The 23,978-nt window shown below is 42.7% G+C and overlaps 2 protein-coding genes across 9 annotated transcripts in view; both read left to right on the top strand.

Moving 5' to 3' along the window:
* Nucleotides 1-96: 96 nt before the first annotated feature.
* Nucleotides 97-10,261, top strand: QNG1 (Q-nucleotide N-glycosylase 1). Its single transcript, XM_054185317.1, has 4 exons — nucleotides 97-587; nucleotides 1,645-1,904; nucleotides 7,411-7,606; nucleotides 9,667-10,261. The coding sequence occupies exons 1-4, from the start codon at nucleotides 251-253 to the stop codon at nucleotides 9,897-9,899; spliced, it is 1,026 nt and encodes a 341-aa protein (XP_054041292.1). The 5' UTR covers nucleotides 97-250; the 3' UTR covers nucleotides 9,900-10,261.
* A 25-nt stretch (nucleotides 10,262-10,286) lies between these two features.
* The window catches only part of KIF27 (kinesin family member 27), a 32,335-nt gene continuing 18,643 nt past the window's right edge, over nucleotides 10,287-23,978 (top strand). For 3 of the 8 annotated variants that reach the window (XR_008463770.1, XR_008463767.1, XM_054185316.1), the window contains exons 1-4: nucleotides 10,372-10,615; nucleotides 12,145-12,539; nucleotides 14,549-14,749; nucleotides 16,076-17,034. Coding sequence is in view for 1 of the 8 variants with exons in the window: in XM_054185316.1 (XP_054041291.1) it covers nucleotides 12,230-12,539; nucleotides 14,549-14,749; nucleotides 16,076-17,034 (1,470 nt within the window). In the remaining 7 variants the exon portion in view is untranslated. The other 5 variants (XR_008463771.1, XR_008463768.1, XR_008463769.1 and 2 more) reach the window with 5 other exon arrangements.

Consider the following 23,978-nt stretch of genomic DNA (forward strand, 5'->3'; position numbering starts at 1 on the left):
TTTCATTTGGCTTTTTTTAATGGAGGTGGGGCTGCGCTCCGCCGTCGGCCCAGCCCCGCCGCACGGTCTAGGCCCCGCCCCGCGGCGGCGGTAAGAGGCAGGGCTGCGGGCGGGGGTTGTGCCGCAGCCGGAGGGCTTGAGCCGTGCTGCCGGGGCGCTTGCCCGTCCGTGCTGCGTGGGCTGGCCGGGGCTGGCCGGCGCGGCTGTCGCTGAAGGCGTGCTTCCTGCCCTCCCAGAGAGGCGGCCGAGCATGGAGGTGTTCCCGTCCCCGCTGGAGTCCGCTAAGTTTATCGCCGCCAACAGCAAAGATGTGTCCGTGGACGAGGAGGGGGCGCGGCGGGTGGCGGAGAGCTTGTTCGACAAAGCCTCGTCGGATGAGTTCGGGCTGGCCGGCTGGAAGAGCTTCCACGAGCTGAACCCGCGGGCCGCCGGCGAGGAGGCGGTGGGCTGGGTGTTCCTGGTGGACACCCTCAACTTCTCCTTCTGGTCCCAGCGGGAGGAGGAGAAGTACCTGGTGAAGTACAAGGGTAAAACCTACAGCGGCTACTGGTCCCTCTGCGCCGCTGTCAACAGGGCCCTCGACGACGGTTAGTGAGCGCCGGGGGAGCCGGGCCGGGCCTGGCCAGGCCCCGCCGAGGGGCGTTGGGAGGGAAGGCGGAAGGGGGCTGTGGGGGGACGGGGCGTTGTGGGGAGGTGGGGACTGGATTGTGAGGGGCTGAGGGGCGATGTGAGGGAGCCGGGAGCCGGGTGGGAACTGAGCGGTGAGCGCAAAATGGAGGCGCTACCTCAGAAGCGGGCCCCGCTGGTGCAGGCTGTTGCTGGGGCGGGGAGGGGGGGGTGTTGGTGAGTCCGTGTGCTGCGGGCCGTCCCGTGGAGCCGGCAGCGCGCGAACGAAATGCTTCGCGATGAAACGGCGTAACTTCTGCTCTGAATTGGGCTGCGTCTTTTCCCGTACAAAGGCTGTTAAGGTCTGGTCTGTAGTCTGCCGTTCGCCACTTCTGTTGTTTCACGTGTGTTCTTAAGAGAAACCACGTATTCCCGTGACAAATGGGGAAATGAGGCTTAAACTGAGAATCCTCCGGACTAATCTAGTACCAAAGCGTAAATCTGGAAACCGCACGCCCCCAACGCCAGTATTTTAGCACTGGCTCTTGTTGCTGTCGTCAGGGAAGGAGGTATTTGTAGGTATAGATGGAAGTTTTAATTAATTTCGTACCTGTTTGTTTGTACATGAAGGGAAGGCTTAAGATACTTTTCCTAAATGCGCAGCTTGATCAGGAGCTAAGGGAAAACAGGCCCGTGCTGACTGTACTAAATAGATAATAACTATATTTGCCAGTGTGCTGTGTAAAGACCACACTCAAAGATGAAAACTAAGCAGTTGGGAAAAATTAGGTATAAAAAGTAAGATAGGTTGCACGGTTTCATGTTGGAAATGCTTACCTGTAGAAGGAAGCCCTGTGTGCAAACACCAATTCAGTTTTCAGCAGCTGTGTGGGTGCATGTTATCACTGAACACTCAGTTGATTTTAAGGATTAATAGACCCTTTAAGTTTTACCATATAAATGCTCTCATCTGCAGCAGACCACTGCAATAGGTCTTCGGATACGCTATGACAACTTCTTATTTTTACTTCTCTGAAGGAATACCCATTACCAGTGCATCGTATTTTGCCACCATGACACTTGACCAAGTTAAGCACGTATTTCGCTCTGACACCGAAGTGCCCATACCTTTGATTGAAGAAAGACATCGGGTGCTGAATGAAAGTGGAACAGTTCTGTTAGAGAAGTTTGGAGGCTCTTTCCTCAGCTGTGTTAAAATGAGTGAGAAAAGTGCTCAGAAACTGCTGCGCCTAGTACTGGAAAACTTTCCTTCTTACAGAGACGAGGCGGTGTTTGAGGTAAGCTAGTTCTAACGTTGAATTTCTTGTGGTAAGAATTTACTCCTTACTGATTGTGACTTTAAAAGATAGCGCTTAGGTTGTCTACGTAAATTTTTCTGAGAGGGTAGTCAGTTCAGAATTGATCTAATGTTAGTGAATTGTTGGGGTTTCTACTCCAGGAAATGGAAGGTGAACAGAAACGTTTCTGTGGAACTCAGTGTCTTCAAAAGTAAAATTAGAGGAAGATAAGAAGGAAAATTACCATCATTTTAGTATTTTTGCCTCAAATCAGTTAAGATATTGGTCTGTATAGTGAAGGGAAAATCAGACTTTGAAGCAGTTCATCTTAATTATGTAAATTGCTATGAGTCATACAGATAGGGAAGAAGGTTTCTTTAAATAATTCTCTTGGACCACAGTATATTGCTTTGTTAAGCTGGGGTAAAATTGTTCAGATTTCATTTATCTATCAGTCTAAACCTCTGAAAATAGAATCACGCAATTTATTAACAGTAAAAGAATCTTGATTTTCTTAAGTCCTTAACTAATCAGGAACGTATTTCTAATTACAAGAGTCACTTTTTTTCCCCCAGAGGAGAGATATTTTTTTTCTTATTCTGTCCCTGTCTTTATGACTTTGTTGTAATTTATTTTGATGTACTCCAGGCTCCCAATTAGATCACGACTCCTTTGTACTCCATACAAATGCATAATGTTTGAGATAATTTCTGCCTGAAAAAAATCAGAATCTTTTTTCCTTTTTTTCTTTTTTTTTCATGAGTTGCTACCAACCACCCTCCCCCCATCTCTTTCTTCTTTTACCTTGAGGATCTCTGCAGCTAATGAAGGAAACAAAACTCCAGTAGAATTGTGAAAATGTACAACTACTGGGAATCCACACTATAGATTGTTGTTGATTCAACAGGCGTTGCACAAATGACTACAGGCCAAAAGTAACCCATACTTCTGACAGATTGACAGTATACTGAAGATTTTTGAAGCCATTTTCCTGAAAGACACTGATGGAAAGTAAACAGAGGCTGTTTTATGTATCTCTGCTTTTGCCTATACAGGCATGATCTTTATTTAGCATCAGTGACATATGTAGCTGCTTCTGTGCTCGGTTCCATCTGCAGTAGTATTCAGCTGTTACATCATTATGTCCAAAAAGAATTTACTCCAGTGACAGTGCAGCCTGTACAGATAGTCTGTGCAGTCTTTTCAGGGTAACTCCCTAGAACACCTGTCACTGGAACTGTGAAACTACTGCATTTATCATTTAAATCTGACCTTCAGTATGCAGCATGGTTTTATTTTTCTGTCTCCTGCTATGAAGTAATATATGTTTACGTGAAAAATCAGGTTCTTTCTAACTAATCTTTGAAGCTACTGGTTTAATTTATTGGGATTTTTTACATGTCAAGTAATTTTTTGACGATTATGATGATCAAAAAGGAAATATTTTCCAAGTAAAGTGATAAATAGAGTATTTTCTTATCTTTATAGTGACTGTATTCATTGACGTAATGTCTTTCATGAGATGATGCTCAGTGCTTTATAAAGCAAGCCTCCCTAAAAGCAGCAGCAGACTACAGAATGAAAAGATGTTCCAAAAATGATCCCAGACAGACCGTAAGCACTGACATAGTAGTAAAGCCTGTTGCATGAATATGGAAGCTGTTTTTCTGCTTTCACTAAGCAAGATGTGTATTTTGAAGGTGGGTGAAATAATGTAGACCAATTTTACACCCTACTTGTTTAGAAAAAAAAATATTAAAAAAATCAGTGTTAACACCTAATGCAAGGTGACATGGGTCACATTATCAACATCATTTCTATGGCAGCAGGTTGAGCGCTCACAAGTAAGACTTTGCCTTCAATAAAGGGTTCGGAGGGAACTCTAAAGATGGTGAGACGGCCAATAGCAAACCAGTGTTTTTCAGTAACACTCCATACTAGAAATATGTATGATTATACAATATATTCTACAGTAGAATCATACTGTCACAGACCACTACAGCTCTCCCGCATTCTAACGTTCTAAGGGAACTTATAAAATCAACACAATTTTTTGTCTATATGTTTTTGCAAAGACATACACAAAATACTTTCCATAATTGCACCTAACTGAGTGTAATTATAGAATTGCTAATGTCCTTTTCCTTCTGAAAAGTGAACTGCAAACCATACCCAAAATCCCCGAAATCTTTTTGTCCTTGGGTGGATAGTTCACGTTCAGATGCTATCCTGAATTTGGATCCTGACAGAAGTTCAAATATTAGATTGTATTGTACTTGCATATTGGGGTTTTCATGTTCTGACATAGACACGGTGGAGTCCTTTCTGAGCTTCCAGTCATTGGCGTTGTGTGTATTTATCTCCTATTTCCTGTCGCTTGGGACTGAGGTTGTGAAATTCTCATGATCTTCCTATTTGCCTTTTTTTACTAGCTGTGCTATCACATTTTGCTCTTTGCCAACACAATACTCCATCTTTCTTTTAATATCAGTACGTCATAGTTACTTCTCTTGATACTGTTGCATTGTAGTGGAGAGAAGAAACAATTGTCCTTGTATGTGGTAGCTTTTCCTGGAAAGTGAGGGTGTTGCAGGAAAAAAAAAAAGTGTAAATATATTGCCATCTGGTAAGGTGTTCCATTTTGGGGCAAATGATACTATTTTTGAGATATAGTATCACCCACCTAACACTTCCCTTGCTTTCTGTTGAAAAGAATGGCGAGAAAACTTAACTAGAAATGCTTAATAGTCTTTTTAATTTTGAGAATTTTACATAAACTTCAGAAACTCTGTAAAGCATAAAATTAACAATAATTGAAACAATGAAATTATAAATTCATCTGCTCAATCACAAGTCCCAGACAGTATTTGTTTTCCAAATTAAATTGCAGCATGAGATTAAAAGTTCCAGTGGAATTCTCCCTTCTTCTGCTCTTGCAAAATGGTATGGTGCTGGAGACCATCAGTTCTTTACTGTCTTGGAATAATCTTAATGTTATAAAAGAGCAACGTCCTTGGTTTCCATTAGCTTTGGGGCAGTAGGAGCTATGATGGAATTTGGTCTATTAATTGTTTACTTCCTGTTGTGATGTTTCAAGTGGTGTTTAACATACAAAATTGTGTATATTCTCTAGAAGTAAGTTTGTGCGTTTATGTCAAGTATAGAATGAAGCACAGGATGTTTACAGAAGTTGTTCTGTGAAATGCAGTTGGACATCTTGTTCTCAGTATTTTTTGGAGAATAGTGTTTAGTGACAAAAAATATGCTTTGCTCTCAGGAATAGTTGTAGCATCTTAGCAATAAAGTAAAATTAAATTAGCTTAAAAAATGCCATTTGTAAGTTGTAGTGATATGAAGGGTGGCAGAATAAAACTGGAAATAAATTGAATCGCCACCTACTTGTATTTCAGATTAGCCATTCCAGTTAGATATTGTTGTTTAGCACACATTGTCAAAAGTCAAAAAGCTCTTCTAGCTATAAAGGGAGGAAAAAAACGTAACACACTACCACCTTTTGTTTTAAAGATGTGGATTTACACAGAATCACAGAATGGTTCGGGTTGGAAGGGACCTTAAAGATCACCTAGTTCCAACCCCCCTGCTGTGGGCAGGGACACCTCCCACTAGACCAGGCTGCTCAAAGCCCCATCCAGCCTGGCCTGGAACACTTCCAGGGATGGGGCATCCACAACTTCTCTGGGCAACCTGTTCCCATGCCGCACCACCCTCACAGTAAAGAATTATTTCCTGATATCCAATATCTGCCCTCTTTCAGTTTGAAGCCGTTACTCCATGTCCTGTCATTACACTCCCTGATAAAAGAGTCCCTCCCCATCTCTCCTGTAGGCCCCCTTTAGGTACTGGAAGGCCGCTATAATGTCTCCCTGGAGCCTCCTCTTCTCCAAGCTGAACAACCCCAACTCTCTCAGCCTGTCCTCATAGGAGGGGTGCTCCAGCCCTTTGATCATCTTTGTGGCCCTCTGCTGGATCCGTTCCAACAGGTCCATGTCTTTCTTGTGGTGAGGCTCCAGAGCTGGATGCAGTACTCCAGGTGGAGTCTCACGAGAGCAGAGCCAAGAGGGGAGAATCACCTCTGTCAACCTGCTGGCCACGCTTCTTTTGATGCAGCCCAGGATATGGTTGGCTTTCTGGGCTGCAAGTGCGCATTGCCTGCTCATGTTGAGCTTCTTGTCCACCAGCACGCCCAAGTCCTTCTCAGGGCTACTCTCAATCCATTCTCCACCCAGCCTGTATTTGTGCCTGGGATTGCCATGACCCGTGTACAGGACCTTGCACTTGGCCTGGTTGAACTTCATGAGGTTCACACAGGCCCACCTCTCAAGCCTGGATGGCATCCTTTCCCTCCAGTGTGTCAACCATGCCACACAGCTTGGTGTCGTTGGCGAACTTGCCGAGGGTGCACTCAATCCTGCTGTCCATGTCACTGACAAAGATGCTGAACAGGACTTGTCCCAGTACTGACCCATGAGGAATGCCATTCGTCACTGGTTTCCATGTGGACACTGAGCCACTGACTGCAACTCTTTGAGTGTGGCCATGTAGCCAGTTCCTTATCCACCGAGTGGTCCACCCATCAAATCCATGCTTTTCCAATTTAGAGACCAAGATGTTGTGCGGGACAGTGTCAAACGCTTTGCATAAGTCCAGGTCGATGAGGTTGGTTGCTTTCCCCTTATCTACCAATGCTGTGGCAACATCATAGAAGGCCACCAAATTTGTCAGGCCTGATTTACGTTCACACATTGTGTTCATCATAGAGCGAAAACCTCAACAACATACACATTGTAGCATATCACCAGTTTTCCGTCTTGTCAGCGGTCACAAAAGCAGGATTAGCACCAGCAAAAAAGTTAATGACAAAAATAGAACCATGCATAGAACCATGTATCTAAGATCTCATATTTGTGAAAACACCTTCTTCTGGATTTCTTTTTCCTCTATCCTCTTTAACTAGTAGTTCACACGACACAACACAGGAGCGTTCATTAAAGTTTTCACTAGAATTTTATTTCCTTAATGTTACGGATAAATTGATTAACTTAATGTTTTAATTGTCTAATCCGATACATGCCTTTTACGTTTTTCTCCTTGAAATAAAAGCTTTGCTGAACTCTAGGGTTTCTGAAAGAATTAATGTTTCGTGCACTCCAACTACAATGTTTGCTAAGTGCAAGCAAACTAACATTATTGTGTTCTGAGATCCAAGCAGAACCTAAACAATTTTTATTCCACCAGAGTGACTTCTACTATGTTTTTTCTTTTATTTCAATTTATTTATGAGCATTCCACATGATACTTGTTTGTGGTTCAATATTGTTTAGATTTTAAGGTGTTTAAGAGTGTTGCCCCTCTATTCTGTTTTGGTTAACTAATATATTAGCTTAACCAACTTATAGTTTAATGTAACTCTTACCAGTCTATCTCTGTATTGCTGTATTTCTTGATGTTTCAGGCACTTAAATAATTTGTAAATTTCTTTCATCAGAAAAAAAAGGTGTCTTTCTACAAACGGGCACAAATTCTTGTGGCTGATACATGGAGTGTGTTAGAAGGCAAAGGAGACGGCTTTTTTGATGACATTTCTAGTCTGACTATATTTGCTGACTACAGAATTCCTCAAGTTCTTGTTCACTTAAAAGCAATGAAGTATTCTGAAGAACTGATGAAGAAGCTACGTGAAGGTTTGTTCGTCCCTTACTGATATCAAGTAATCTTATCTCTTGACACTGAAGACTAAAGCTACTTTTAAAATGTAGTGTTTTGTCCATGTAAGGGTTATGCATATTTTTTTTTTCTTCCAAGGAATAAGGGCTTCTTATGTGGTGATGAGGTGACAGGAAGGAACTTATTCTCTAACAATGATCTTGAATGAGATCTTAAGGTTACGTTTTTATAAAGATCTAACTGTTCCTTGGATTAAATATTGATAAGGGAAGGATTAAAGAGACTCTAAACCAGTTAATCTCTGATTTTTCTGAAGGTCTGCTGTTGCCAAAACCACTTTTCAGCATGAGTATGGTTGTGATTTTTGAGGTTTAGATAAAAGAAGCAATGATTTCTTCATTAGTTCAAAGATGATGTAGAAGTATGGGGATTCCTCTCTATCTGCACATAATTCATAGAATCAGAATGTGTTGGGTTGGAAGGGACCTTTAAAGGTCATCTAGTCCAACCCCCCTGCAGTAAGCAGGGACATCTTCAACTAGATCAGGTTGCTCAGAGCCTCATCAAGCCTGGCCTTGAATGTCTCCAGGGATGGGGCCTCCACCACCTCTCTGGGCAACCTGTTCCAGTGCCTCACCACCCTCATTGCAAAGAACTTCTTCCTAATGTCTAATCTAAACCTGCCCTGCTCTAGTTTAAAACCATTGCCCCTCGTCCTATCACTACAGGCCCTTGCAAACAGCCCCTCCCCAGCTTTCCTGTAGGCCCCCTTCAGGTACAGGAAAGACGCTATAATGTCTCCCTGGAGCCTTCTCTTCTCCAAGCTGAACAACCCCAGCTCTCTCAGCCTGTCTTCGCAGGAGAGGTGCTCCAGCCCTTTGATTGTCTTCATGGCCCTCCTCTGGACCGCTCCAACAGGTCCATGTCCTTCTTGTGCTGAGGGCTCCAGAGCTGGACGCAGTACTCCAGGTGGGGTCTCACAAGAGCAGAGTAGAGGGGGAGAATCACCTCTCTGGATCTGCTGGCCACAGTTCTTTTGATGCAGCCCAGGATGTGATTGGCTTTCTGGGCTGCAAGCACACATTGTTGGCTCATGTCCAGCTTTTCATCCGCCAGTACCCCCAGGTCCTTTTACGCAGGGCTGCTCTATCACATCATCCCCCAGCCTGTACTGATAATGAGGATTGTCCTGACCCAAGTGTAGGATCTTGCACTTGGCCTTGTTGAACTTCATAAGGTTTGCTCGAGCCCACCTCTCTAGCTTGTCCAGGTCCCTTGCTAGTGACAAGCAAGGTAATATTATAAACATCTGATTAAAAAAAAAAATTATTTAAATGAAGTTAATTGCATAAGATTAGACTCTCATTTTTAAGTGTGGTTCCAGTTTCCAGGACCTGCCAACTATGAACTTTAGTGAATAAATACATAAACTAATCCCTTTTCCACTGTAAAATGGACTGTATTTAGAGCTAGGACTGCTTTTATGCAATTTTAAAATTATACAGCAAGATAAACAGATAAACTCAGTTGTCTGTGGATCTTAATGGAATGGCCATATGTATATATCGCTATGTATTAAACAGATCATGTAAACAACTTATATTTTCCAAAAGTCCCAATAAGGACATTCCCATCCAAGTCATTCAAACAAATGGGTCCCTTTATATTTTTATATACATGGGGTTTGGTTGCTGTTAGTTTGGGTTTGTTTGTTGTTGTTGTTTTAAATCTTAGAGTAGGGTTTTACTGGCAGAAAATACCCCATCTCAGAATTGCATTCCACTATCCTTTCTGTCTCCACAAGCAAAGAAATAGTCATCCAATGTGCAGTATAACCCAAACACCTGTCCTGTTCTTAAACTGCTCCCTTAGAATAGGGGATGTTGTTTTAATTGAATGGGAGGTAAATTTGTAAAAGCATAGCAACATCGTTAGCAGTTGTAGTGCAAGTCATGAGAACTGCAGTCCTTGAATACAATAAATGTGGAGGGGGAAGAAAAACAAAGCGCAAATGCAGGCCATCCTGGCGGCTGTGTCTGCTGAGCATAATTGGATTGCTGTCTCTGGTGTCCCGCAGGAAGGATTTTCCAGTCTGGGGATCGGGAGGAGGTGGAGATCCGTGGCTGTTCCATTTGGTGCTGCGCACTGATTTGTAAGGACCTGCTGGAGCTCTACCAGAAGAAGGGTCAGGACATGCGTGAGAAGATCAACGCGGTTTTACTCGACTACTACCTTTGGGACTATGCCCGGGACCACAGGGAGGAGATGAAGGACGTCCCATTTCACCGAGTGCGATGTATATATTACTAACCCCCGTCCCACCGCCGTTGCGCTGATGCTTTTTCTTTTTAATTGCGATTACTCTCTTCATAACGGTGCTTTGTCATACTCTTAAATTGGAACTGGCTGAACCAAATGCTCTGATGTATTAACAGCTTGTCTTTTAAAAATATTATTAGTATTATTATTATTATTTCTGGGTTTTGCCCTCCGCGTCTGCCCCTCGCCGCGCCAGGGATGACCGGTGTGAGCTCTGCCGGCCGCACTCCGCTAACCCGGGCTTTCTCGCTGCCGCTTCTCCGTGGCATCCCCCGACCATCGCCTACGTCGAATAAACGGCGCAGTGACGTAGGCGGCGCGTCTGCCTCTTCATTGGCCTGCGCGGCCTGACCCAGCGCCGCCGTCAGGACGCGCCGGGGGTTGGGGGTGGGGGAAAGAGCCCTCCCCGCCGCCGGGGGGCGCTGCGTGCGGCGGGGCGCGAGGCGGCGCCGCTCTGCCGCCGTGGCCGCCGTTGGCGCCGTTGCCTAGCGAGGGGCCGCAAACAACGGGCAGGGACCGGCCGCCGCCGCCCCGGCCGGCTCCGCCGCGGCCTGCCCGCTTCCCGGCCGCATCCCTCACACCGGGAGCCGCGGCGGAGCTCGGCGGCACCCCCCCTCAGTCCGGCCCCCTGGATTCCGCGGCCCCGGGCGGCTCCCGAGACCCAGACGTGACCCCGCTCCCGGCTCCTCTCAGGTTTGGAGTAAAAGGTGCACGGCGGGACACGGCGAACGTGGGAAATGGGCTGTCCCGCTCCCCAGATACCCCTGACAGTATATTTGCTCCCGCTTTCTGGCAGCCAAGAGCACACCGTGTGTCGACGCCAGAGTATGTCTGTGGCCTGGGCACGCGCCTATTTCATATTCCCACATGCTTTTATGAAATAGTAAATAGGATTTCCCACTTTCTTCCCCCCCCCCCCCCAGCGGCTTGGTTTAATTATATTTTTTTAATAGAACTTTAAAAGAGAAGGGGGGATGTCAGCACTTTAAAGTAGTGCTTGCAAAGGGATAAAAATAACGGGCCTAGATAAATAAAACCAGAGATCCATCAAAATGTTTTTTGAATCTGTAGTTAATAAGTTTATGTAGCTGTTTCTGATTGCCATGTCCTTTATGATATGAGTCTGATTTCAGTCTCATGCTTTGCGTATTTTCATTCCGCTTAGTTAATAAAAGGGGCTTTTCTTTTTTCAACTTCAGATAGTTTCTCCACTCTGCATGTCCAAGTTATCAAACTAAATGGAATAAAATGATGTGCAAAACCTGTTCTCTTTGCAACTGCAAGACAGCAACTGTTCAAGCCTGTTTGTTTTCAACAAACTTGAATTCTGGGGGCTTGGCTGACGAGTTTTGCCAGTATGGCAATACAGCTTTCTTAAAGGCAATGTGTAGGAGTTAGCAAGCAGAAAGTTCAGCAAACTTTCCCTTGCACTGCGAAAACTCTTAGAATTAGGGATAAAAAAAGAAAAAAAAAAAGAAAAAGTTGTGTTTGGGATCCAGCGGTACCTGTGAAGATTTTTGAATGCTGATGAAAGACAGCTGTAAAGAAAGGCCATTCCTTGATATTTACAGTTGTGCTACTGTACAGTGCTTATATCATAAGAATGAATATGCAGGGAGCAGTGTAAGGAAACAAGGTTGCTAAAATGTGCAATTAACAAAAAAATTACATATGTGCTTAAAGATGCAGACTAAAATCAGAGGAATTCTGTATGTATGTAATTAGATAGACTTAAAACCACACGTCCTTTGTAAGCAGTACAACTGCATTCTGTGTGCTTGGCAAGTTACAAATGCTTGGCACTTCTTACATGGAAGAGGGTTTTAAAACACATGTTTGCATATACATATAACTTTTTGAAAAAAAAGGATTTGTTTGGCTGATTTATGTTGCATGAATGCAGGGATAGGAAAATGAGAGGATTCATTGTAAGCATGTGCTTTATCAACAAGTGTTTATTAACAAGCTCTTAGGACGTTATTGCTTCATATGGCTGTGTTATGTTCAAATAGAAAATCAGGCAACTTTCAGACTCAAGGTTAAGTCTACTAGCTTGGAAATTAATAGAGGCAAAATTAATTTATTAATTGATGTAACAGCTATTAATATAGCTGCTTTCATATCGGGTAGTTTTCAAGAGCTTGATGGTGCTTATGTATTCTTTAGGAAATGTCAACTTTCTACTTCAGCAGGAAGTTAGTATTTATTATATAACATGGAAAACTTTTTTTCTTAGTTGCAGACAACTGTGAATAAGGCGAACACAGGAGTGGTAACAGATTTCTTGTTGACTACGTGAATACTGAGTGGGGAGCACAGGGATGGAGTCTGGCATGGAGGAGATCCCAGTTAAAGTTGCAGTTCGAATCAGACCTCTGCTTTCCAAAGAAGTACTTCATAACCACCAAGTGTGTGTGAGATTAGTCCCAAATACACAACAAATTATCATTGGGAAAGACCGTGTCTTCACTTTTGATTTTGTATTTGGCAAAAACTCAACCCAAGAAGAAGTTTTTACTGTTTGCATTAAGCCTCTTCTAGTATCTTTGGCTGAGGGATACAATGCTACAGTGTTTGCATATGGACAGACAGGTTCTGGGAAGACTTACACCATTGGAGGTGGCCACATTGGTAGGTTGTAGAAAGTTTGGGGTTTTTTTGAATTAGTGAACAGTGTATTTATGCAAGTTAAATATTTAATATGTAGCAGATGATGCTGCAGAATTTGTAAGTGCTAATGAAAAAAAGTATAGTAAAAATAAATGCTTCCAGAGTTTATATGATAATTAAACTGTTCTAAAAAAAATTATCCAAAAGTATCTAAGAGAAAAACAATTTATAAAGTGCTTTTTCCCATTCCCCATTTTAATATACAACTTAAACTAGAATTTCTTCCTGAAATGCGGTGTTTTGGCGAATCTTGCTACATTTATCTTGCCTTGAAAATGTCTGCTTTAGGCAATTAATAGTTTGCTTGCTTGCTCTTTGCCTTTTTTTTTTTTTGAGAGACATTTCTATGACATCATAGAAATTTATGATTTAAGTCTTACAAATGCATATAAATAGATTATTCTACATCTCTCATTAGGTATTAAAATCTTCCTGTTATTTAGAATCATAGAATCATTTAGGTTGGAAAAGACCCTTAAGGCCATCAAGTCCGACCATTAACCTAACACTACCAAGTCCACCATTAAACCATGTCCCTAAGCACCACGTCTTCATGTCTTTAAAATACCTCCAGGGATATTGACTCCACCACTTCCCTGGGCAGCCTGTTCCAATGCTTGATAACACTTTCAGGGAAGAAATATTTCCTGATATGCAGTCTAAACCTCCCCTGACACAACTTGAGGCTGTTTGCTTTCGTCCTGTTACCTGGGAGGGGAGACCGACCCCCACCTCACTACAACCTCCTTTCTGGTAGTTGTAGAGAGCAATAAGGTCTCCCCCCAGCCTCCTTTTCTCCAGGCTAAACGACCCGATTTCCCTCAGCTGCTCCTCATAAGACTTGTGCTCTAGACTGTTCACAAGTTTTGCTGCCCTTCTCTGGACATGCTCCAGCACCTCAGTGTCTTTCTTGTAGTGAGGGGCCCAAAACTGAACACAGTACTCAAGGTGGGGCCTCACCAGTGCCCAGTACAGGGGGACGATCACTTCCCTGGTCCTGCTGGCCACACTATCCCTAATCCAGGCCAGGATGCTGTTGGCCTTCTTGGCCACCTGAACACACTGCTGGCTCATATTCAGCTGGCTGTTGACCAACACCTCCAGGTCTTTTTCCTCCAGGCAGCTCTCCAGACGCTCTTCCCCAAGGCTGTAGCGCTGCATGGGGTTGTTGTGACCCAAGTGCAGGACCCGGCACTTGGCCTTGTTGAACCTCATACAGTTGGCCTCTTAATTCTGCTTACTTCACTTGTCTTTCCTCTACTAGTAGTTTTTTAATGTTCTTGTAAGTGTCATTGGTATGCAAATTCTTCAGGTAGTGGATGTCACAATCTGAGGGTGTTCATAGCTCAGCAATTTTAGTTTTATATTTACTAAATTCATAGTTAGATGCGAGTAACCCTTTATTTTTTTGGTAAAAAAGATTCTTGGTATCCTCTCACAGATAAACAAAGAGTTTCCATACTCTTGAATAAAGAACACTATTTATGGAAGCATTGTCCTATGCTGAATATTAAAGAAAATAAAACCAGAGTTTGGCATTAGTGTGCCATATCTACTTTGAAAAAATAGGAACTTAATTACTGTAAATGTTGGTCGTAAATCTTGTCTCACCAAGTTACTAATGGTCTTTCCTGTATTTAAATGGAATTTATAGTTTCTCAAACGCTTGCAGTGTCATTGCCAACCATAATGAGTAGTATAGATTTAAAGTAGACTCCTATTTTTCATAACTTTCATGACTATAACATGACATAATTTAGAACTTAACTTTGTATCCTATTAATGGACGCAAACAAGTATTCTGAACTCCAGAAAAACAAATATTTCCAAAAAGCCTTGGGAACACTGAGCTCTTCAGATTCCTTAGTATATTGAATAGCAAATCTCACAGACTTCTCTCAGTCTTCAGTCTTTGTAATTTATGCATCAGAATGACTACAGCTTCTGTGACATCTTTGCTTATGTTTTAGCATCAGTTGCAGAGGATGAAAAGGGCATAATCCCACGAGCGATTCAGGAATTATTTCAGCATATTTCTGAAAACCGTAACATTGACTTCCATGTGAAAGTATCTTATATAGAGGTTTACAAGGAAGAACTTCGAGATTTGTTGGAGTTGGAGACCTCTGTGAAAGAATTACATATCCGAGAAGATGAAAAGGGAAATACAGGTAGAATTTCACCTCTAAAATTTGGTGTGTTTGGTTTCAGTTGTGTGCCCAGGTTATTCTTGCCTTCTCTTGAGAGAGTTTATTCATTATTAATACTAGAAAATCTACGTTTTCAGTTTAGCTGATTTGAAGCAGTTTTGGGTTTAGAGTCCTGTGAAAGATATAGATGCTCCATCAGAAATGGCAAAAAATTGTAAAGTAGAAGTACAGTTATTGCTTCTTCAAATTCTGTCTAGAAACACAGTAGCGTGTGATTATTCACTTGAATAAGTATTTCAAGTTTAAACCTTTGCTTCTCCTTTCAAAATTATATTTGTTAAGCCACTTATACTGCAAATGTCTGTTCCCTTTCAACTATGAAATGGCTGGAAGAAAAAATTTTATTAATAGTGTCTGATATTTTTTGGAGGCTTTGAAATTAACACTTATGCTATAGTTCTCCTGTCTACTACATGAAAATGCTGGAAGAATCCACTGTAGAGATATTTTATTCTGAAACTGTATAATCTGTTTTGGGTTTGGGTTTTTTTTCTTTATTCTTTATAGTATAATTGTTGTGTCTAATTGCTCTAATATTAATATACTGTTGCATTGAGCTAGCATGGTTTTCTTGTCTGTAGCTGGAAGAAGGCACTAATTTAGCACAAATCTTGCAGATAATATCATTGCTTCATAAGGACCTCGCATTCTATATTAAGCTGTGTATCTTCTTCAGTACAGTTGGAGTCACCTTCAGTTGAATATTCTAGGACATTTTCCATCCTTCATTAAAACAGGACAAAAAATATGCTTGGTAGGAGTACTTGGTAGAAGTACGCCTCCACATTATTATGTTACTAATAGATACCTGTCCTAAAGGCGTGACTGCCTTAGCTATATAGAATAGAAATTCTGTTCTTGCCGAAAGGTAAGAATCATTTCTACAAACTTTTTTTTTTTAGCCTTTTTTTTTCTTTTTAAACTGGCAAAATATCCTTTGAGCTGACTTTGCTCATACTTTTTCTAGATATCACTAGATTGCAAATTGCATATGGCAATGTGTAAATGACTAAAGCTCTGTATTACGCTTAAAATATTGTTTCAAATGCTATGACACAATACACCCCTATATTAAATATCTGCAGGTTTCAGATGTGCTGTACCTCACGCTTTTCATATTTCAATGTCTTCTTTTTCTATAGCTACATGCTATGACATAATAATGCAGGCTTGTGTATTTCTCTAGTTTGTGTTTATAGTTTGACTATTCCTAATTGCTGTAAACTTTTGCTGAAGAGTTTAGAATTAATCGAAGTATTCTTACTTTCTTTGGTTTGGTGTTTGAAGTGATTGTCGGTGCTAAGGAATTCCAAGTAGAATGTGCAGATGAAGTGCTAAGCCTATTGGAAAGTGGCAATGCAGCTCGTCACACAGGCACAACACAAATGAATGAACACTCTAGTCGATCTCACGCCATTTTTACCATCAGTATTTGTCAGAAACAGTCCACAGAGTCTCAAAAAAATACTGATACCGCACAGGATTCATCTTGGAAATCAGTCCAGGTGATTGCTTCAAAGTTTCATTTTGTGGATTTGGCAGGATCAGAGAGGGTGACAAAGACTGGAAATACTGGTGAACGCTTCAAAGAGTCAATTCAGATCAACAGTGGTCTGCTGGCCTTGGGAAATGTCATCAGTGCCCTTGGAGACCCCAAAAGAAAAAGTGTACATATTCCATACAGGGATGCTAAAATCACTCGTATTCTGAAAGACTCCCTTGGAGGAAATGCCAAGACTGTCATGATAACATGTATAAGTCCCTCCTCATCAGACTTCGATGAATCTTTAAATTCCCTCAAATATGCCAACAGAGCCAAAAACATTAGAAATAAACCAGTTGTAAATTACAATCCCGATCAAGACCGGATTGATGAAATGGAACTTGAAATCAGATTGCTTCGAGAAGCTTTGCAGAACCAGCAAGTCGGTAATCAGTGTACACACGACTTAAATCAAGAAAGGACTCGTATCAGTTCACTTGAGGAGCAGCTCACCCGGCTTCAGGTTCAATGTTTTAGTTATAGAAATTGTGTAGATGAAGCCTTCCCATTTCTGGTTGATCTGAATGATGATGTTAGCTTAAAAAGAAGTCAACGGGAGAGGTTGCAGAGCTGGATCGCTATGGTACAGGAAGTAAGGAAGGAAGCTCTCACCATGCAGGAAACTGAGATGGGGACTGGAACTAGCCAAGAGACACATCACATCACAATTCTTCAGCTAAAGAGGGAATTAAAGAAATGCCAGGTATTTAATTATCAGTTGATTATTTAAATAACTATGTAAAAGAGCAGTCTGCTAAAACTTGAATTCAATTTTGAAAGATGTAAGACTGTTACACTTACCTGTACTTAAGTTGACAATTTAAATTTAATTCACAGTTCTTGTATAATTTTGTTTGACTAATCCCTGGGACATAGCTTTATTTTAATGGATGTTTGAATAGACAATCATTTTAATCATGATAGGGATAGGTAAAGTAATGTTATATTTTTGCTAGTCAGTTTTGAGATGATTCTATGAGGCTGAGATGTTTTATCTGTGACATTTTTGGTTTTAGCTATGCTAGTGTGCTAGGTCTGGCTGGGATGGAGTTAATTTTCTTTACAGCAGCTCGTAGGGTGCTGCGTTTTAGATTTGTGACCAGTACAATGCTGATAACACACTAACATTTTAGGTCTTGCTGAAGAATGTTTACACAGCGTCAGGCTTTCTCTGTTTCTGCCTCTGCCCCACAGTGAATAGATTGTGTGTCCAACAAGAAGTTGGACGCACACACACACAACCAAGCAGATGATCTGAACTAACCAAAGAGTTTTTTCATGCTATATAACATGCTCAGCAATTAAAAGGGAGATGAGGAGGTTTAGGGAGCTTAGCCATATTTTTCCTGAGAACTGGCTGGGCATCAGTCAGCCTTGGGAGGTGGTGAGTTGCCTTTGCATCATTTGTTTAGTTTAGCTTTCTTTCTCTCTTTTTCCACTTCACCTTTATTTACTGAACAATTTCTATCTCGACTCACAAGTTTTCTTGCTTTTACTCTTCCTTTGATTTTCCCCTGTCCCACTGGGGCTGCAGGGGGTAATGTGAGCGAGGGGCTGTGTGTGCTTAACTGCCTACTGGGGTTAACCTGCAACAGTCCTTTTTGGTGCCCAACATGGGGTTCAAGGCCTTTGAGATAATATCAGATTTGATTTGAGTGTGCTAGATTAAAACTTCTAGCTCTTATACCTGTTTAGTTATTTGAGTGGCTGCTGCGGATCATGGTGCTGGAATATTTACTTTGGTTGCTGACTTATGTGTTTCCTTGAGTATTCTGATGCTTGATTCCTTTCTAGCTGTACCACAGACTCCAAGAATTGTTAATGACTGTTTCCAGTTTTTTCTCTTTAGTGTGTTGTTTAACACTTTGTTTTCCTTTGCTTGGGAGAGCTATGATGAATCTACTGGCCTTCAGCCTAATTTGGTGTTTGGGTCTTACATCACTGGTGTCCCAGTACCCCAAGAATCGTCTCATGGACAAAACCAGCAACGATACCTTTCCCCTTTTGTCCTCTGAGAAACATTTCATGGAGAGAGGAAAGAATAGCACCTATCCCTTCCTCTCCTCCAGGGTAGGCTTTTATAGCCTTGATGCAATGGCTTCTCAGTTGCTTCAATATCCTTGTATGATCAGACTGTTCATACTGGTGTGTGTTGTGAACCTGATTTTGAGTGTTGTTCACAAGGTTAAACAACTAATTGGGGGTGCTACACAGGAACATGCTCTAAGGCAATTGATCTCTGGGGTGGCAGGGTGCGTGGGAGGAGTTGGGCAGGTACATAGGGTTGTCTCCTATAGCTTGGGATTTCATGCCTGAACAGGCATGTAAACCTATCAAACTAGTACACCATTTGAAGAAGGGGAGGTGAAACACAGTGACTTTGAAAGCCATGTTGGGACCTGGCTCACACCTATCAAGCCACTGCCTGGTCCTCTCAGAGATAGAAGAGGGTCTGCTGATCTAAGAGGCCATAAATGGGCACTGAGAAGATCTCTTGCTCTGAGGCCACATAAACGGACACTAAACCAGAGACCAAACCCTCACCTATAATAGTTGCTCCTGTAGTCAAGAAGAAACAGTGGAAGCAGAGGTCAACTCAGTTAGTAAGAGAGGAAGCAGCTCCTCCTGAGAGGGGGAGAGAGGAAGAATCAGAAGAGGCATCCTATTCTTCAGCAGGACAGCAGAGGAAGGAGGTAGAAATCATAAGAGGTGGAAACTGCCTGGTCTCTCTCCATGACCAAACTGCAAGACAGGCGGAAAGGTGTTGTCCATCAGCAAGATGAGTGAATTGCCACCTGATTGGTCCAGTGCTGGGGTAGTGGGCCTAACAGTCTGGAACCAGAAGGTAGGGAAGCACAGCAGCTGGGAACTGTTGCTAGGTCTGTGGGATTGACAGAGAGATCAGAAGAGGGGCAGCCATCTGGAGCATCCGGAGGTGGCTCTTATTGAGCATGAAGCCAAGGTACCCTCTTAAGTAAGATATTGTAACCCAGTGAGGCAAGTGGACTACCACAGAGGAAGGTGTCCAGTGTCTGAGGGAATTAGTGGTGGCGGAGGTGATATACAGTGACATGGACAATAATCAGGCCCCTAAAGATCTGAGTCTTGTACAGTACACACAGTCTGTGTGGCAGAAGTCTGTACAAAGCATACCCACATCATGGGGCGGCAACCTAGCAATGATGGACTGGGCTCACATCGAGGCACCAACTTTGTATAGACTGGTCTGCCAGCTCCAGAAATTTGAAGAGAATCTCTATTCCCCCTCCCTGCTATGGACCTGCATGTCAGCTGTGGAAAGACTGTTCCACAAGGTTTGACAACTTGAAGACAATGTGGATAATCTCTCTCCCTCCTTGTCTCTGCAACCCAGCATCTGAGCTACCACAAGTTGGCCTTTCTCTGCTCAAACGAGAGGGAACCATGAGCACATGCAACATGCCACCCTGTGGTTCTATCTGTGTGACTATGGGGAGGATATGAGGAAGTGGGACGGTGCACTTACCTTCTGATACCTCTGGAATCTAAGTCTGTGTATGTGAATTGCAGGGGAAGGCAGTGGTTATAAAGGGTCCTTTCAGGAAGATTACTGCTCTGGTTGCTGCTGAGCGATTCACAAGACACACTAGATGGGCTGAGGACCCCTCTCCTCTTTCTGGTACTGATGCAATGGACTTATGTCCATGTGGGTTTGAACACCACGCCTTCTGCCATGGACCATGCTGGTCTGTAGTAGGATCACACCTGTGAATAGTCCTTGTAGCATAGCCTGAGTTACAGAGATGGACATGGGCTCCTTTCATAGTGTAAAGACTTCTGGTTTGCAATTACAAAAGTCAGGTAATGAATCTTCTGATTGGGAACAGGGGACCCTGCCTCAGGTTGAGCAGAGGAAAAGGACGATTGGATTTACTTTGGTTTTGGTGGACACCAGTGCACAGTGTACTCTAATGCCATCAGGATACAAGACAGCAGAATACATCAGAATTTCCAGAGTGACAGGGGGATCCCAATTGTTGTCTGTGTTAGAAGCCGAGGTGAGCCTAACAGGAAATAAGTGGCAAAAGGATCCTATTGTCACCAGTCCAGAAGCCCCATATATCCTTGCCATTGGCTCTCTCAAAAGATGGTACTTCAGGGATCCAAGGAGGATCATTGGGCCTTTGATGTAGCCCCTGCAGGTTCAGAGAAGCTTAAATAGCTGTCTGCCTTGTCTGGCCTCTTGAGTGATCCTTCTGTTGTGGGGCTGCTGTGTGTTGAAGAACAGCAAGTGCCAACTGCTACCGTGATGGTGCAATGGCATCAATATTGTCCTGACTGAAACTCCCTCATTTCCATCCAGAAGCTGATTTGTCGACTTCAGAGCCAGCGTGTGATTAGCAAGACTCGCTTGTCCTTTAATAATCCCATATGGCCAGTGCAAAAGTCTGATAGAGCATGGAGGTTTACAGTGGACTATCATGGCCTGAATGAAGTCACGCCACCATTAGGTGTTGCTGTACCGGACATGCTAGAACTGGAGTCAAAGGCAGCCAAGTAATACACCATAACTGATATTGCCAGTGCATTTTTCTCAATCCCTTTTTCAGCAGTGCAGGCCACAGTTAGCTTTGATGTGGAAGGATGTCCAATCTGGAATGGTGTCCAATCTGGAATCAGCTGCCGTGGAGGGGTGGAAGCACAGCCCTACCATTGACCATGGACTGATCCAGACTGCACTGCAACAGGGCAAAGCCCCAGAAAGCTTGCAGTGCATTGATGACATCGCTGTGTGGGGCAACATGGGCCTGAATGGGGAGCCCCAGCTACCTTGGAATGCTGGAAAAGACCATGGACTGGACAGAAAGCAAAGACTTTGGAGAATTGCCTGACGAAGTGACTCATGCCGAAGAGGCCCCACTGTATAATGTATTACCAGAAGATGAGAAACAATATACTCTGTTTATTATTACCGATGGGTCCTATATATTGTGGGAAACCATTGGAGGTAGAAAACTGTTCTGTGGAATCCCACGTGACAAGTTACAGAAACTGATGAAGGGCAAGGTGAATTAAGTCAGTGTGCAGAAGTGAAAGCCATCCAGCTTACCCTAGATATTGTGGAACAGGATAAATGGACAGTACAGTACCCGTACCACCACCTGAAACACTATATGGTACACGTACCACCACCTAAAACACTGTACTGGGCCTTTAAAGCAAGTTCTGTGGTGACATGGCAGCCAAGGAATCATTGAGTCAGACAGTGGGACCCATTTCTGAAACAATCTCATAAGTACCTGACCTAGAAATATGGCATTGATCGGCTGTATCACATTCCCTATCACACACTAGCTTCCGGAAAGACTGAACAATACAATGGACTATTAGAGACTATACTGAAAGTAACGGGCACTGGGACATGTCAGCAGTGGGATGCAAATTTAGCAGAAGCCACTTGGCTAATTAATACCAGAGGATTAGCTAACTGACCTGGACCTGCCCAAATGAAAACCTTATGTATTGTAGAAGGAGAAAACTTCCCTCATAGTGCATGTAGAGAACTGTCTGGGAAAGACAGTATGGGTTGTTCCTCCTTTGGGAAAAGGCAAACCTATTTGTGGGGCTACTTTTGCTCAAGGACCCAGGTACACTTGGTGGGTAATGCGAGAGGATGGTGAAGGCTGATGTGTACCTCAAGAGATTTAACCTTGTGGGAAAATAACCCATTATTCGAATTGTATGTTTTAGGAAGTACTACAGCAGAAATCACCTAAACCAACAGAGAACAAGCCTCACAAAAAGCCAGGCAAGTGCAGCAGTGACCCGGCCTGAGCTAGTTTTGATGTCCAGTAACTCAACACAACATATTTCTCCTGACCTGAGTGACGGCTGTAACAGACAGAATCCAAGACATCAACTAAATTAACACAGTGGACATTTTAGGAACATTTTCTGGATATTTTATAGGAATGGCACTATACTAAGGGATGATATCTGTGTAAAATCAAAGGACGAGAAGGGAGGCATGATAAATGAGGTTGTATTGGAAAGTGTGGGACTTGAGCATGACATAAATGGTATGGAATATGGAGTGGAGATTGTACTGGGTCTGGCTGGGATGGAATTAATTTTCTTCATAGCAGCTCATAAGGTGCTGTTTTTTAGGTTTGTCACCAGTAAAATGCTGATAACACACCAATGTTTTAGGTCTTGCTAAACAGTGTCCACCCAGTGTTAAAGCTGTCTCTGTTTCTCCCTCTGCCACCCCAGTGAATAGATTGGGGGGTGCACTCGGAGGAGGGGGGGGCACAACCAGGCAGATGACCCAAACCAACCAAAGAGATATTTCACACCATGTGACATGCTCAGCAATAAACAGGGAGAGGAGGAGAGCTCAGGTATGTTAGCTGTCTTTTGCTCGGGAGCTGGCTGGGCATCAGTCTACCTGTAGAAGGTGGTGAGTGAGTGGTTTTTGCATCAATTGCCTTTGCATTACTTGTCTTGTTTTCTTTCTCTCTTCTTCCACTTTACCTTCACTTATGGCATGATTTTCCTCTCAACCCACAAGTTTTATTGCTTTTACTCTTCATTGGCTCTTCCCCTGTCCTACTGGGGTTGGAACAAGGGAAAGTGAGCGAGCAGCTATGTGTGCCTAGCTGCCTACTGGGGTTAATCCACAACTACTTTCAGTTGTCCTGTAAACTCAGAAATTGTTTTGAAACCTGCAAATAAATTCATCTGTCAGAAGCATTACAGATACAACTGCAATGCAGATATTTTCACAGATATCAGTGTACTTACAGATAACACGTGGACTAAGTTTTGCAACATATATCTAATATTATCTAGTACTAGGTATGTAGTATACTAGTCTGTCTAATACCATGAAGTTGCAAGTATTTCATCTATTATCATTAAGTAATTTCCTAACCTTCAGCAATATTGTCACCAAGAACTCCTGCATTTCCTTTTCATTATCATGCCCTTAGCTAACTGAGTTTCTGAATTATTTACAGATTTCTCTGTCTCATTGCCTTTCTAACACTTGCTTCTGTGTTACATATCAACTTTCTGCTTTTTGGTGGCTTCACACTTCCATAGTTTTCTAGCTGAGGTGAGAATTTCGAAACAAGATGTGGGATTCTTGGCATGCAGATATCCCATGAGGATCCTGTCATGCCAGTGGCTCTGATTAGCTCTTTCTCAGACAGCAGATAATAGTGCTAGACAGTGACCTATGGGGAGAAGAGCTCTCAGCCTTCTCAAGCATGATAATGTAAGCTCACACAACTGACACATGATCAAATAAATAATTCTTTTGGGGAACATCCCCATATGCATTTAGGAAGTGTGTATTTTGGATGTACTGAGTTAAAATGTTGACTAGGAATAATGCAGATTAGTGTACAATAAACAGAGCCTCAAATAAAAATTAATTTTGTAACTTAAAATACCTGTACACTAGTTTGAAACTGAGTGAAGTTCTGACATAAGAGGAACAGCTTAGAAAAACTGATCCAAGTCTGTCTTGTAGTAGGAGACAGTATTCCAACAAGCTAGAATTTTATAACATCAGCCCATTTTCAGTTTGCACACCATACTGTGATAAGTGTGTAGGTCGTTACCAGGCAATTGCATATACAACAAAGTCTTTATTTTCTTTGT

This window comes from Rissa tridactyla, chromosome Z (genome assembly GCF_028500815.1).
Source record: "Rissa tridactyla isolate bRisTri1 chromosome Z, bRisTri1.patW.cur.20221130, whole genome shotgun sequence".
In the NCBI taxonomy this organism is placed as follows: domain Eukaryota; kingdom Metazoa; phylum Chordata; class Aves; order Charadriiformes; family Laridae; genus Rissa; species Rissa tridactyla.

Excerpts from the sequence above, each read along its gene's own strand:
- QNG1 (XM_054185317.1), top strand. The coding sequence starts at position 251 with ATGGAGGTGTTCCCGTCCCCGCTGGAGTCCGCTAAGTTTATCGCCGCC. Across the intron at positions 588-1,644 it reads CAACAGGGCCCTCGACGACG|GAATACCCATTACCAGTGCA; the intron begins GTTAGTGAGCGC and ends ACTTCTCTGAAG. Across the intron at positions 1,905-7,410 it reads GAGACGAGGCGGTGTTTGAG|AAAAAAAAGGTGTCTTTCTA; the intron begins GTAAGCTAGTTC and ends TTCTTTCATCAG.